We start from the raw sequence: 14,981 nt of genomic DNA on the forward strand, positions 1-14,981 counted from the left end.
CAGGTTCTGAGAAGACCCAAGGTAAAGACGCCTGATTCAATGTGTGTTCCCAAATGCATTTGACTTTGGCATCTTTTTTTAGAAAATTAGTAACTGATTCTGAAGAGAAACTCTGGGGTAAGGCTGGACTATTTGATCTCTAACATTCTTTCTGGCTGCACTGTTCCACGGACCTATGAAAGTACAGGCACCCAAAGCACAGGGCTGGGCCTAGTGGGAGGTTAACCCTTCAATCTCCTCTCCCAGGGAAACCAGCAGCCAACTGTGATTGCCCTAAACCTTAGAGATACAGCCTTAAAAGAGTCAGCAGCTTCTCAGCATCAATCAGACACTCGGCTGCCTGCCAGGATCCCACACTGGCTAATACCTAGGCTGGGTAAACAAGGTTGCGTGGGCCTTACCTCATTAAGGACTCCTATCACCTATTTCTCTAGTGGCTCTTATGGCTGGGTAAGCGACAGGGGCTGAGCAAGACTGGGATCTGATCACAGTGTGAGAAAGGGCCATCATTAACCCTCTGCTTTCTCTCTCCTTTCTTAGCCTTGCTGCTTCTAAGGAGGCTGAAGCTGCCCGTTCCGCATCCAAGCCTATGTCACCCTCGGATTTCCTGGATAAGCTAATGGGGAGGACCTCTGGATACGATGCCAGGATCAGGCCCAATTTTAAAGGTAGATAAACTTGCCTTTCAGAGCCCCAGGGGTCTGCTTTCCTAGATTGTGGCAGCGAGCCGCATGGAATTGTATGCAGATGATATATACAGGGTATGAATTCCATGACTCTTTCCTCTACCCGAGGCAGATACTGTTCGTCAATTCACCAAGACCAAACAAAGGCTCGGAGAGTCCAACTCAACAGTATCTCTGGTTACCAGAGTCAGTACGTGAATTAAACCTACTTGCTAGCTCCGGTATAATGGACAAGAGATTAATGTGGAATGTGGAAAAATGGGTTCAAGTTTTGCTTCAGGCACAAAATTAGTCTCTGAGCTTAGATAAGCCTCTTGCTTTTGCTGGGCCTCACAGTCTCCTCTTCTCCGCAGGCATGGAGTTGGCTGTCTCTGTGTTTTTTAAACTATGCTTCGTGGAGTTCTGGGGCTTTTACCCTGTGTCCCAAAAGGGAGAAACAGAGGACGGGATGAGCAAGCCCACCCTTGCTTCTCCCCCAAGCAGCTGCACTTTTATTCGTCTTACATGAGAAGCTGCCAACTACCATTCATCCACTGAAAGCTTCCCCTGGATTAACAAATAATTTTGGAACTCTCTTGCCCAATCACAGTCTCAATTTCAAATGCCTAATAAGGCGACAGGGAGAGACTATGAAGAAATAGAGGAGCAGTCCCCTCGAAAGTGGGCGGCGCCTGCTTAACCCCAGCGAGTAGTTAACCTACAGGAATGTGGGTCCCATGTTGCCAGACCATCCAAAAGTCCAACGAGAGCCAGAAATCAAGATTTACGTGAAACTTCTTGAATCCTAAAACATGTAAATTCAAACAAAACACGTTTGGGAGCCAGATATGCCCTGTGGGGTAGCCAATTTACAAACCATAACTGAAGTGATTTGGGAAGTTTCTTTCAGCTCACAATCCTATGAGATCTTAATGTCTTACATCAAGAGCGGACCAGTTCCCTTTGTCCACTGATGCCTTAGGAGGCTCTAACCATCTCTAACTGCTGGGCAGGTTTTCTGCAGGCACAGTCTTAAGGACCTCCTTGGGAGTCTGTGACCCTCACCTTCCTCCTAGCACCCCTGCAAAAATCTTATTTCAAAGACCCACAGACAACCTCCTAATCAATTCTTGATTCCAGATGCCCTTCCTCACTGTTCCTTTTGGCTCAAGTCCAAGACCAAACAAGGGATGTGACAGCTGGTAACAGCCTCCTAATATCTGCTCACTCTGTCCCCCACCCTGTAAGTCCCCTTCTCAAAGCGCTCTGCAAACAGAAAACAGTCTGGGAAATGCAGTGAGGTTTGTTTGGGGGCCCACCTCCCACCCCTGTTTACCTCAAGGTACCTTGCTCCTAAGGCCGTTATCCTCCAGGATCGTTAGCATAAACTTTCTTCCCTCAAGGGCAGATAAGTCAGCACCCAAGCCCTTCACCAGGGTCACAATCTCAAACACCCCCAACACCCAGAGGGGCCCGGCAGATATGGTACATGATTGAAGTGGGTTGGGGATAAGCAGAGAAAACCAGAAAGCACAGGCTCCTCTAAGGGCTGCCGCTTCTCAGCTCCTGCCCAGAGCTGCCAGGTAGGAATGCAGGCCCTGGGCAGCGGACCTTCCAAGATAAGACTTAAGTCGGGGGGTTTATGTGAAATCTTCCAAGTTCGCAGCTAAATCACATCTTTGAAACACCATTGGCCAAATCAAACACACCAGAGAACTGACCACCAGGTTGCATCTGCAGCAGTTTTCAGGAATTCCATCCCAGTGCGCCCCCTGGTGGGCTCTCTTGGAACTCCAGCCTGAGTAGAAGTGCCTTGGTCTTCTGCTCGTTTGCTGAACGTGGGTGCATCCAGGGTTCATGTGTTAGTGATCCTTTGTGCATACCACTGTATTTGGCACAAAGAAGGCCCTCAATAAGTCTGTCATAAATGAATGAATGAACGAATGACCCCACAAATATGCTAAGTAGAGCTGTTAAGTGACTTTCCCAAGTCAGACTGCCAAGACTGGGGAATTTAACCCAGCTAGCTGCTCTGACTCAATTCTCTAATACTACTGATTTATTTATTTGCTTATTTCCTGATTCGTTTATTTATTTACTTACTTACTTAGCAGTGAACATGTTTAAGAAATAAAATTTCACCCAGACTATAAGACCGTTGAATCGGGGCCCTTCCCCTCCTCGCTTTGAAAACCTTATTCCAAGCACTTGGGCCCAAAATATACAGTACTAGATAATCTCTTCGTCCTCTCGCAACTCTGCACTATCTCTAACCCCTACAATCCCCTCGACGATGTGGGCTTTGAGCAACAAGTGCAGCTTCTTGGAACCTCACCCCAGGAGGCAGGGAGCAAGCTTTCTCTACTCTCCCTGTGGTGAGGGCTGAGACACTGGTTGCAGGGGACCCCTGCCCCTGAGCCCCATGGCCTCTTTCATGCTTCCACCCAGGCACACATGAGATTCCCAAAAGCCCCCCGCAAACTACAGAGCTCCTGAAAAGGCCAGGCCAAGTAGGCCCCGTGACCCCGACACAACAGGAAGAGGCCTGCCTGCTTTGAAAACTCCACAGCGTGATTAATCACACAGCGGGTTCCTTCAAGCACCGGAAATTGCCTGCTCCTGACTCTCTAGATAGAGGGAGGGGATATGGGGATATATGTATATGTATAACTGATTCACTTTGTTATACAGCAGAAACTAACACACCATTGTAAAGCAATTATACTCCAATAAAGATGTTTAAAAAAAAAAGAAAAAATCAAAGCTAATGCACAAAAGGCACGATGAGCAAAATATCAAAATGTTCAATAAAGATGAGATCCAACCCTGAAAAAAGAAAAAACAAAAAGATAGGGGGGCTGGGGAGAGCAGCCTCCATCTGCGGAACATAGTGGCAATGGAACTCGAAATACTGAAGTAAAGAGCTCGAAAATTGGATTCTAACCCTCCCGCTACTTACCTGATATCTGTGACCCAGAGTAAATCACTTGACACATCTGGGCCTCTGTCTCTGCATCTGTACAATGGTCCAGTAGGACCAGGCCCTGTCAGCATCGGTATTCTGTATCTTTGCTAAGACTTTGCATATCACAATGGCTCCCAGGATCAGGGGTACAGCCCAATGCAAACATATACACAAAAGCAAAGTTAAACTTTAATATTTAATGAAATATATACATTATGCTGCTGCCAAAGGCAGCCAGATTGTAATTTTCTTGAGGATAATTTAATTTCAGATTTATTTCAATGAACCGCACCTCCCCATGGGATCATTTTTGGCTGGCGTCCTCTCGCACACATAAATCAGGATCTAATTTATATGGGAGTCACAGCACCAGACACTTGCAGGGCCTGGGTGGGAACTCTGTGCACGTCATTTCAAGGCACAGGGCCTAGGTGGGAACTCTGTGTACGTCATTTCAAGGAACAGGCAGTAATTCTTTGGGGCATCTTAATGGTATGAAGCTAAATGAAAAGAAAAACCTGGATCTGAGTCTAAATGAGGGGAAGAAAACCCTAGTGGGCCTTTGTTTGGGTGAAAGTAACCAAGGAGGCAGGCAGATTCCCGCTCAGCATAAGGACAAAGTTTTTAGCAAGCAGAGAGATCCAACTATGGAAAGGGCTGCTCGAGACAAAATGAGTTCCCCACTGCTGGAGGTGATCAAGCACTAAGCCTTGCATGGGTAGCAGCGGTTCCTAAACCTGGCTCTGCATGAGGATCACCCAGATCGCTCGTTAAACAATAAACTCTGGGCTAATCCTCACAGGTTTGGGTTCACTGGGTCTGGGGCTGAACGTGGGCCCAGGAATCTGTAGTTTAACAAGTTTCCCAGATGATGCTACGGCAGACAATCCCGTCTGCACCTCAGTTTGGGAAGCAATAGACTAGGTGACTTTTAAGAGACCTTCCAAAGCACCGAGTGACCACCTAGAGGGGTGGGATAGGGAGGGTTGAGAGGGAGGGTGACACAAGAGGGAAGAGATATGGGGATATATGTATAACTGATTCACTTTGTTATAAAGCAGAAATTAACACACCACTGTAAAGCAATTATACTCCAATGAAGATGTTAAAAAGAAAAAGAAAAAGAGAGAGAACTTCCAGCCCTGAAATTCTATACAGTAACATCATAATTCAAATGGGTAGCTTCCATAAGGGAATTGCAACCCCATGGAGCTGAGAATGACTGCCCAGATCAAGATCTACTCTACCAAATTGATGGGGAAATTGCAACCCAGAAAAGGGAAGGGGCGTGTCTCAGGGCAAAGAGCCAGGGAGAGCTTGGGGCTATGTCTAAAACCCAGGAATCCTGGCAATCCCTTGGAAGGAAAACCTGGATTCTCACAGCAGGATTGAGTCCCTTTCTATACACCAGGATTTCTGAAAAGAAGGAAGTCTTGGCTGAGTTTGGGCGAAATGCTTGCGCTACTTTTTCAAGAGGGACAGAGAGAAGTAGGTATCAGAAAACTTGGGTTTGAGTCCTGGCTCCACCACTTGCTGGGTAAATAAGCCCAGGTGAGTTACTAAAACTCTCTGTGCTCCACTTAGGAAGCTGGGACAGTAACTTTGCCCTGCCAACCTCAGGACCTCATGGGGATCAACAAGAAAGTGGACCTGAAAAAATTCACAAATGGCATGTCACAATCTTCAAGTGAAGGATTATGACCTATTATCCAAGTCCTACCCACCTTCAAGGTCAGCTCCAGGTCATCACCTTCATGAGGTCTTCCCTAATGCCTCACTCTTCAGAACCTCTCTCACACCTGGACTCCTACTGCTTCTATGACCCTTACCCACGTTCTCACATTCCTCCCTGGTTATTTGATGCCGGCCCTCTTCTCAGCACATGTGGAAGCCCAGTGCTTAAAATCCTGGATTCTGCCACTCTGTGACCTTGAGCATGCCCCTTCCTTTCTCTGAACCTCTTTCAGAAAGTATAGCCATTAAGACCACTAGCTTTGGAATTAGATCAATCTGAGCTCAAGCTTGACCATTTACTAGCTGTGTAGCCGTGGGCAAATAACCTCTCTGTGCCTCTGTTTCCTCATCTGTAAAATGGAGGGAATAACCATGTCTTCTCATGGAGTTGTTGAGAGGATAGAATGAGATAATGTTAGTAATACTCTCAGCACAACAGCAAAACGTGCTCAGTAAATGGTAGCTGCTGTAATTAATAGTATAAAATGAAGAGACTGGGCTTCAATTGGACAGAGGTCCCACTAGCAATGAGATTCCAAAGAGCAAATATTCCTCCACTTCCTTCCTGCCCTTGCAGTAGCATTCAAAAAGCTTGCCTGGAAAGTATTTAACAAAGACTTATGGACTTCCTTTGAGGTTCCCTCTGGATACCGCAGCTGTTAATTCCCATCAATGCCCTTTCAGACAATCATTCTTGGTTCATAAGTTCAAGGCAAGGAACTTGCTGTTCCTTGCGATTCCCAAGATGGCCTCCAAATGTTATAGCTGTAACCTTGCAGCCGCAAATTAGAAGGCAGCCGATGGGGTTTGGGGAAGGGATTTCAACCATATGGCAGGATGATGAATTATCCTGTTAATGAAAGTGCATCCCAGCTCAGCCTCTGGTGCTCTATACCTGGTGCTCACTTGGGGACCAGGGAATCTGGCATAGCAATGTGGCTGGGAGTCCCCGCTGCTCGGGGGTGCGGTGCAGGTCAAGCAAGGGTCTCCTCCACCAAGGGGGATCCATCCCTGAAGTCAAAATCCCACAAACTGGTCCTATCCTGGGGATTTCTTCTTGGCCTTGGAACTAAGCAGGAATCTCTCTTGATTGGCAGGTCCCCCGGTGAACGTGAGCTGCAACATTTTCATCAACAGCTTCGGTTCCATTGCTGAGACAACTATGGTGAGTGAGTCAAAACACAAGCTGCTATTTCATGCTCGGGATATCTCTCTCCCTGAAATATCTACCCTCTGCGCTGGTCTTCCCCAAGGAGGTGGAAAATCTGGTGTTTTTTCACATCTTCAGTGGTATACTGTGGGATTTGGACATTTTTACTGTCCTAGTCAATGTTTTGGGTAAAGACATACATCTGAAAATGGCCAAAGAGCTAGCAGGGCTAGCACATGCTAAACACTCAGGATTACAAAAGCAAAATTCTATCAACAGGTGAAAGTTTTAGATTAAAGCAAATGTAAAGACCTGCTTTTAAGTTTAAAATTCAACTCTGCAACAGCAGAAGACTGGTCACAGAAGCTAAAATGGGTATATTGATTCTTCTCTCTACTTTTGTATGTATTTTTAAATTCCCATAGTAAAAAGTTTAAAGTAAATCAGTTATTCTAGAAAAAAAGACTAGAAGGAAAAATACCAAAATGTTAACAGCAATTATCCCTGGATCGTAGACTTATGCATGATTTCATATCCTTCAGTATTTCTATGTTTTTCTCATCTCTACAAAGAGTAAATCTTACACTAGTGATTATAACTAAATGTAATGCTACTTTCATTTTTTTTCCTCAATCCTTGAAAACAAAAAATCAATTATACTTGTTTTGAAGGGAGCAATCTAGCTTGTGAGAAAATAATTAAGGCAGTTTCAATCATCTCTTTATGAGCAGAGGCAGAAGCAGCCAGTCGATCACCAAGCCCTGTAGATGTTCCTGCCTTGAAATCCTCTAAACCACCCATTCCCCTATGTCCGCCTGACCCTGGTCCAGCTCAGGCTTCCATGGTGCCTGGCCCACATTACTGCAAGCGTCCCAAGACTTGCATCTTGCCCGCCTCCAATCCATTCTTCCTCACACCGTGGTCGTTCTAAGATACAAACCTAACTACGCCAGTCCCCTGCATTAACGCCTCCCTGTGGACCCCCCTCCCCGTCAGCATTAAGCTTAGAGGGCCCCTCTGATTCTGCGCGGCTGCATCTCTTCCCTCTTGCTTCCCATTATGGATTAATGGAATTGTCCGGCGTTCTCCACGCGGGCCATGCTCGCCCTCTGGTTTTCAGCCTTCTCTTGATGCTGCTGAGGCCTCTGCCCAGAGCACCCGCTCCAGCCTCCTTTCCACTGCCAGCCTCCAGGCTCCCTTAACTCTCCGCTTAGAATGACCTCCGCAAGGGGACATATAGTTTTCAAGGGCAGGAGCCCTCTGTGTCCCCCTTTGCCTGGCAAAGCAATAAAGCTATTCTTTAAAAAAAAAAAAAGAAAGAAAGAATGACCTCCACAGGAAGGCTTCACACTCTAACACGTGTGTACACGTGTGTGAGCTCATGTGTGCGCTTGACCTAAGCCTGCGATGGGTCCCTCCTACCCATTCTTGTGACACGTGCTACAATTCCCGTAACAGCACTGACCACCTGCACTTACATTCTCACAGTCTGCTCATGTGTCCCTCCTCTCACTATAATGTCAGTTCTCTGGGGGCCAGAATCTTGTCTCATTTCCTGTGGTAACCTTGGCAGCTGGCACAGTGATCTAATAACAGGTCTCAGTCATTTTCTAAAATAAATAAGCCAAATCAGATATATTGTCTATTGATTCAAACCATTATTTGGTCCTAAACATTTATGGAGATTAGATCTAACCTTCTAGTCCCAGACTGGCAAAAATCACTGAGCTCCGTATGTCATGGGGCAAATGGTCCAAAATCTATGCTCCTGCAGAGAGGTCTGTCTTAATATGGTCAAGAGACCCTGCCCACATCCAAAGGAAAAGCGATCAATTCCCTAAAACTCATAGGCCTTTTATCTCCATACGGAGATGGTCCCACCTGTCGACTAGGAACAAGCATGGCTGCTTTTCACTGGGCCTCCAGGTTCGAAAGCCAAGTCTTTCCACTCTGTGAATGGATATCTTATTAGAGCTTCTAATGAACTCTGCTTTTCTTCTTCTCCCTCCCAAATCAGAAGTGCATTGACATCTGCATTTCATAGTCCCTGTGCGGTGAGTGTTGACACTTCCTCTCTTCTTCTGAAATGGTAAAGAGTCATCAAACCAAGTCAGGGGCCACCCAGTTACGTTAAGAACTTGGTTATCTGAGGACAGGTGTACATATCTGCACTCCAATACCACCCCCACCTGTTTCCCTGTAATTGTCACACGGAGACCTATTTCCTTGTTACAGATTACTAAAGGCGTAGTGGTTTGCCCTTATTTTGTGTGGTGGTTAAAAGCCGAGACTCTGAAGTGACGTAGACCTGGGTTCACTCACTATATGTAAGAAGCTGATTTGGTTCGTATCTTTAAGCCTCAGCTTCGTTGTATGTAAAATCCCAGGGGTGATTAACATCATACTACTTCACCAAGTTGTTGTTTTTTTTTTACCTCCTCAAGTTATTATGGATGGAAATTACGTGCAGGGAAGTGTTTATCACAGTAAATGCTTTGTTAAGTGCTCTAAATGTTTTCGATGATGATGATGATGGTGGCGATGATGGAGGCTCTGGGCACTGAAGCCCCAAAGCCACCACTGATTAGCTGTGTGATCCTGAGCAATTCCTAGACTTCTCTGAACCTTACCCTTCTCTGGTATCTCTTGTCTACCTTTCCAGACTTCATTCCTGCTGCATACTGCTTTCTACAGAGACAGTATAGCAGTTAGGACACAGTCTTCCATGCCCAGACAAAATCTGAGGCTCAGCTCTGTGGCTTTGGACAAGGTAGCCTAAGTTAGCCTCCTCATCTGCAGAGCAGGGGACCAACAGCAGCCACCTTGTGACCTGTTGTGAGGATTAGGAGATAAGGCACAGAAGTGCTAAGTGCAGGGTCTGACACACAGTACACACACAATGAATGTCAGTTATTATTATTAAATGCCACTAGTAATTTTCAACACATTTTCACACTCATTCTCTCACTTGATTCCTTCACCAAACACTTACTGTAATGACCACTCTACAAAGTAGACATGGCAGACACAATATTCCCCAATTTACAGCAGAGGAAACCAAGATTTGGTGAAATCACATCCCAGAACTAGTTATTGACCAGGCAGGGATTAAGATCCAATCCTTGTAACTGCCAGAACATTGAAGAGCACAGACGGGGGAAACTGAGGGACCCCAGGCCCACAAAGCACACTTAAGCAACAACCTAAGCGTTCTCAAATGTGGAAATCCAACCTCAAATCATGGTAGGCTCAGCATGCCTCAGGAGAAAATAGTAAGTAATGAAAACGGAGATAACCAACAAGGGGAGCACAGAGAGATGGCCCCCTGGAGTGGAGATCAATAATGTTTAGACAGGGCTTCCCTGGTGGCGCAGTCCACCTGCCAATGCAGGGGACACAGGTTCGTGCCCCGGTCCGGGAGGATCCCACATGCCGCGGAGCGGCTGGGCCCGTGGGCCATGGCCGCTGAGCCTGCGCATCCAGAGCCTGTGCTCCGCAATGGGAGAGGCCACGACAGTGAGAGGCCCGCGTACCGCAAAACAAAAACAAGAACAAAAACAAAAAAATATAGTAACAAGGGCAACAACCACACATTAAATGCTACTGTGTGCCAGGCAGTATGCAGAGCACTTCCACATGTTTCATCTCATTTAGACCTCACAACCCCCATGAGGCAGGACATGTTATCCCCATTTTACAGATAAGTAAACTGAGGCTCAGAAAGGTTAGGTCACTTGCATAAGGACATGCGGCTAATCGGTAGCAGAAGTGGGAATTGAATTCAGATCTATATCACCCCAAACCCCAGGTGCTCCTGAGCCAAACAGAAACATTTAATTTCCGGATGTTTGGGATTACCCAGCCTTTGCTTGTTTCTTTTCATCATAAAGAAGTTAGAGCTAAGGGGAACTTCATTGAACAGACATGACCAGGCCCCCAGACTTTCATCCCAGGGCTCTGCCTCACCAGCCACGCAAAGAGCTGGTCATGCACCCTGGGTCCACGGTAATATGGACATAGTCCCAATGTCAGAAACTTTCCAGGCTGTGTCTGTTCTCTAAGATCAACAGGAGTGCAGAGCCACTCTGTAAACAGCTGGAGTCCCCAGGCCTGACTGTCTGCCTCTCAGAGCCTGGCTTTATTCACCAGAGCTGAGAGCAGAGAAGGCAGCCAGCAAAGCAACAGGGGTCTCTATCCGTTCCTGACAAGGGGAGGGCTGAGTCTGGCTGGCCTTCATCTGACCTTTCCAGCGACTCTCTGAGTCTATGCAGTGAGACGAAGGTAGAAGCAGGGACAGGAATGGACGAGGGAGAAGAGGGAAGGGAGTCCTGGCCTAGAGCAGCAACTTCGGCACTCTACAAGAGAAAGATCTGGAGCTAGGACCTAGAGGGAACCATCCAGCTTGTCTTGACACGTGTGCTTACGAGTGCACCTAAGTGTGTGCTCTGCAGCATCTATACGTCATGGAGCATGTGTGTGCATGTGTATATTGTGGGACCATGTGTTTGTGCAAATGTACACATTGGCCTGTGTATATGTGTATGCTAGTTTGAACAGATTTAGACAGGTAACCTCAGAGAGAGATGTATCTGACCACGTACAGGTATGAACATAAGTATGTGTACTTCTGTGGTTATAAATGCACATGTGAATGTGTGTAGTGAGGATGTGCACGTATCTGAGTATATATATAGGACTACGTGAAAGTGCTTAAGAGTGAAAATGCATGAAGGGTATTATTTTCACATAGGTAATTGTGTGTGGATATTTGTGAAGCACATACTTAAGTATGTAGCAGCATCTGAGCCAGCAACATGTCTATATGCATGTGCCTGTGAATGCGTAAATACAAAAACACAGGAATAAGTGAAAGAATATTTAACGTGTAACAGTATGTGTGTATGAGTATGTCGATACATGTGTTCAGGTGTACATGTGAGTGTGCACACGTGGGGACATGCAGACAGCTGGAATTCATGTGGAACTAAATGTCAGCAGATGTGAAAGAGAGACAGAGTGTGCATATGTTTGTGAGTGTCTGTGTGTGGGTCTTGACGTCCTTTGGGCATGAATCTCAGCATTTCCATTATGAGGACGTGTGCTCCAGCCTCTCTTGCCAAGGGCCGGGCTAGCCTGGCACAGAGACAGGCACACTGTGGCCAGGACCCCTGGCGATTGGCAATGGCCTATGCAACTACCGTCCACACGTTTGGCCTTATTTGTCGATATTAGGGGGGCAATGGACAGAGCCCTGAACCAGGAAACAAGAGACCAAGGTTTGAGCTCTAGCTCTGCCACAGTTTAATACCACTGAGACTCACTTCCCCCTTGGCACCTGGCTCTAAGAATGGCGTGTAGGAATACACAAGAAGTGGGTATGAGAGCCCTTTATGAATGCTACAGAAATGTAAAGGATTATTAACTATTGAACCAGTCAGCCAAGGACTCCAACACATAAGCCTAAGGAAATGTCTTTCTAGTTTTTTTTTTCCTTCTGTTCCCTATTTATTCATTTATTGTTTCCACCTCCGTTTTTAAGGTCCTATACTGTACGTGCTGAATAGGCTGTAAGGATATAGATCCGTTTTACTCATATTAGGCTAGGCTTTCCTACAGCAACAAACAACCCCTGAAATCCCAGTGTCTTAGAACAGCAAAGACTGATGTATCACTCACCTAAAGTCTGCTACAGATCTGGGGGACTCTCCAGGACTACTGTCCTCCACGTCATGGCTGAGCTTTGCATTTCCACATCAACAGGCGATTTCACATTTGCTGTGAGAGGAAGAAGGCACTAAGGGGTGGCACACCGGCAAGTAAGTGCTTTCCACCCAGAAGTGACATATAGCACTTCTGCTCACATTTCACTACCCAAAGGGAGCCACATGGCCCTACCTGAAGAAAAGTAAAATCCTCCCATGTCCCCAGAAGTAAACAGGAGCCAGGTAGGTCTCTGCTTTCAAGGAGTCTATTGGAGAAGGTGGCCAAGGAAATCAAAGAGAATACCGCAATATGATGAGTGAGATTACAGAGGTATGCACAGGATGCCATGGAACACAGAGAATAGCAGTGACCAACAGCAATACTAGGCAACACTTACTGAACATGTATTATGTGCTGGGTGCTGTGAAAATGCTGTTGTGTGGTTTTGAGTCATTTTTCTGAAGTAGAAATCTGATCATGGTTCTCTGCATGTTAAAACCTTCCAGGAGTCTGTCATACAGAGTGAAGTAAGTCAGAAAGAGGAAAAAAATGGTTCTGAAGAACCTAGGAGCAGGACAGGAATAAAGACGCAGATGTAGAGAATGGACTTGAGGACACGGGGAGGGGGAAGGGTAAGCTGGGACGAAGTGAGAGAGTGGCATGGACTTACATATACACTACCAAATAAAAAATAGATAGCTAGTGGGAAGCAGCTGCATAGCATAAGGAGATCAGCTCGGTACTTTGTGACCACCTAGAGGGGTGGGATAGGGAGGCTGGGAGGGAGACGCAAGAGGGAGGGGATATGGGGATATATGTATACGTATAGCTGATTTACTCTGTTATACAGCAGAAACGAGCACACCATTGTAAAGCAATTATACTCCAATAGAGATGTTAAAAATAAATAAATAAAATAAAATAAAACCTTCCAGGAGAGAATGGCGTTGTAGAATGACCCAGAGAGGAGAGGGGTATTAAAAGCTGGTGTGTGTTCAACAGCAGTAAAAGAGGAGACAAGTCAAGTAAGAAAAGAGAATCTCATCCAATGGGTTTGGCAATGGAGGATGGGGGAGGGGAGCGTGTATGAAATTAGAGAATGCGATTCAGGGGCAGGACGAAAGCACAAGACAAAAGGAAGTGAAGACAGTGGGAAGATAATTCTCTCAAAAAGCTCTGCTATAAAGAGAAGGTGAGGTGGTGGTGGCGTCATTTGTCATTTACTGAGCACTGTTCTAAAAACCAGGCATCTGTGGTTAGCAAAGTATGGGGATCATTTCATATAACACAACAATCCCATTTTATAGATGAGGAAAGTGAAGCTCAGAGAGGCTTAATTCACCCAAGCTTTTCCAGCCAATAAACACCATCACCAGTTATTATCCCCAGGCTGCCTGAATCCTGGTGACCTGCTCTTGGCCTAGGCCACCTGCTGAGTGTGGGGCAAGAGGAGAGGCTGCAGAGCCAAGGGGGTGTCAGGGTCGTGGGAGGACATGACTTCACCTGCACTCTGGTTTGGCTAACAAGTAGGATCTGTGCAATTCTATCAGAACTGGTATTGAGAGAAGCCATTGGCTGTCCATCCCTCTGGATATTTGCAAATGAGACCTCAAGATCTATGAAAACAGCTACCATGCGAGGAGGTTAAATGCCCCCTATGTCCAACCATAAAAGTTAACACATTGTTTAGGAAGCAGTCATTTCTGAACGCCAGCCTACTTCTGGGATCAATTGACTAAATCGAATCAACTGATTGAATGAATTGGAATCAGTTGATTGAATGAATTGATTTTGAATCATAGAAGATAAAACTTAAATCCATCTACTTCTTTCCAACTCTGCTGCTGTCAGCTCTAGTTCAACTTGGCACCATCTCTATCCTGCTTGACTGAAACAGCCTCCTAACCGGCCTCCCTGCCTCCCTTGCTCCCCTTCTCTACCACTTCCCATAGTGCCTTTTAAACCCTAAATCACATCACAGCACTCCCCTGCTTCAAATCCTGCAACACCTGCTTAATCCTTTTACTACGCTCAGCTCCTTCTGCCCAGAAAAATCTTTGCATGAATGGTTCTTTCTCATCCTTCAGGTCTCAGCTCAGATATTTCTTTAGAAGGTCCTTCCCTGACTCCCTATCTAAAAATGTCCCCCCTTCCGGTCACTGTCGCATCATGTTCTATTATCTTCGGAGTAATACCTAAAAAGTAAAAGTTTGCTTGTTAGTTTGTTGTTTTGTTTGCTTTTTTATTGAGAGTGGGGACCCTGTCTTTCTCAATCATCCCTGTATTTCCAGTGCCCAGTACTTTGCCTGGACCATAGGAGCTCAATCAATATTTGTAGAGAGAATTAACATTGGAGGTTCTCCAGTTTGAACCCCCATCTCTTGTCAGAACCTCTGCCACAAATGTTGTAGTTTCTGCTTGCACACCTCCAGTGATGGGAACCCCTGCACCCCCCCCAGGCAGCCCACTTCATCTTGGGACACCTCTGACATCTCCATTTGCTCATGGCTTTCATTCTGATCCTGGGGCCACAGAGAACCAATCTCTGCACCTGACAGCCCTTCCAATAACTGAGGTCAGTCCTCTCGCTCCCTGGCCATGCCTGGCTCCCTTGGCCATTCTCCCCAGTTCTCAGTCCCTTTCCCATCTAGGATGCTCTCCGAGTACAGCCAGCATGTCAATTTCCACCTTGAGCTAAAAGGCCAAGCAATGAACCCAGACCCTCAGGAGTGCTTAGAGCAGAGCGCACCAGGGCCATGCTCAT

At 46.2% G+C, this 14,981-nt stretch overlaps 1 protein-coding gene across 4 annotated transcripts in view; it reads left to right on the forward strand.

The window, feature by feature from the left end:
- GLRA1 (glycine receptor alpha 1) overlaps positions 1 to 14,981 on the forward strand; it is an 89,437-nt gene that overhangs the window by 31,570 nt on the left and 42,886 nt on the right. For 2 of the 4 annotated variants that reach the window (XM_032625637.1, XM_032625638.1), the window contains exons 2-3: positions 541 to 668; positions 6,462 to 6,529. In XM_032625637.1, coding sequence (XP_032481528.1) covers positions 541 to 668; positions 6,462 to 6,529 — 196 coding nt within the window. Of the gene's footprint in view, positions 1 to 540; positions 669 to 6,461; positions 6,530 to 14,981 lie in introns of those variants that run through there. The other 2 variants (XM_032625639.1, XM_032625640.1) reach the window with 2 other exon arrangements.

Source organism: Phocoena sinus, chromosome 3, assembly GCF_008692025.1.
Source record: "Phocoena sinus isolate mPhoSin1 chromosome 3, mPhoSin1.pri, whole genome shotgun sequence".
NCBI lineage: Eukaryota > Metazoa > Chordata > Mammalia > Artiodactyla > Phocoenidae > Phocoena > Phocoena sinus.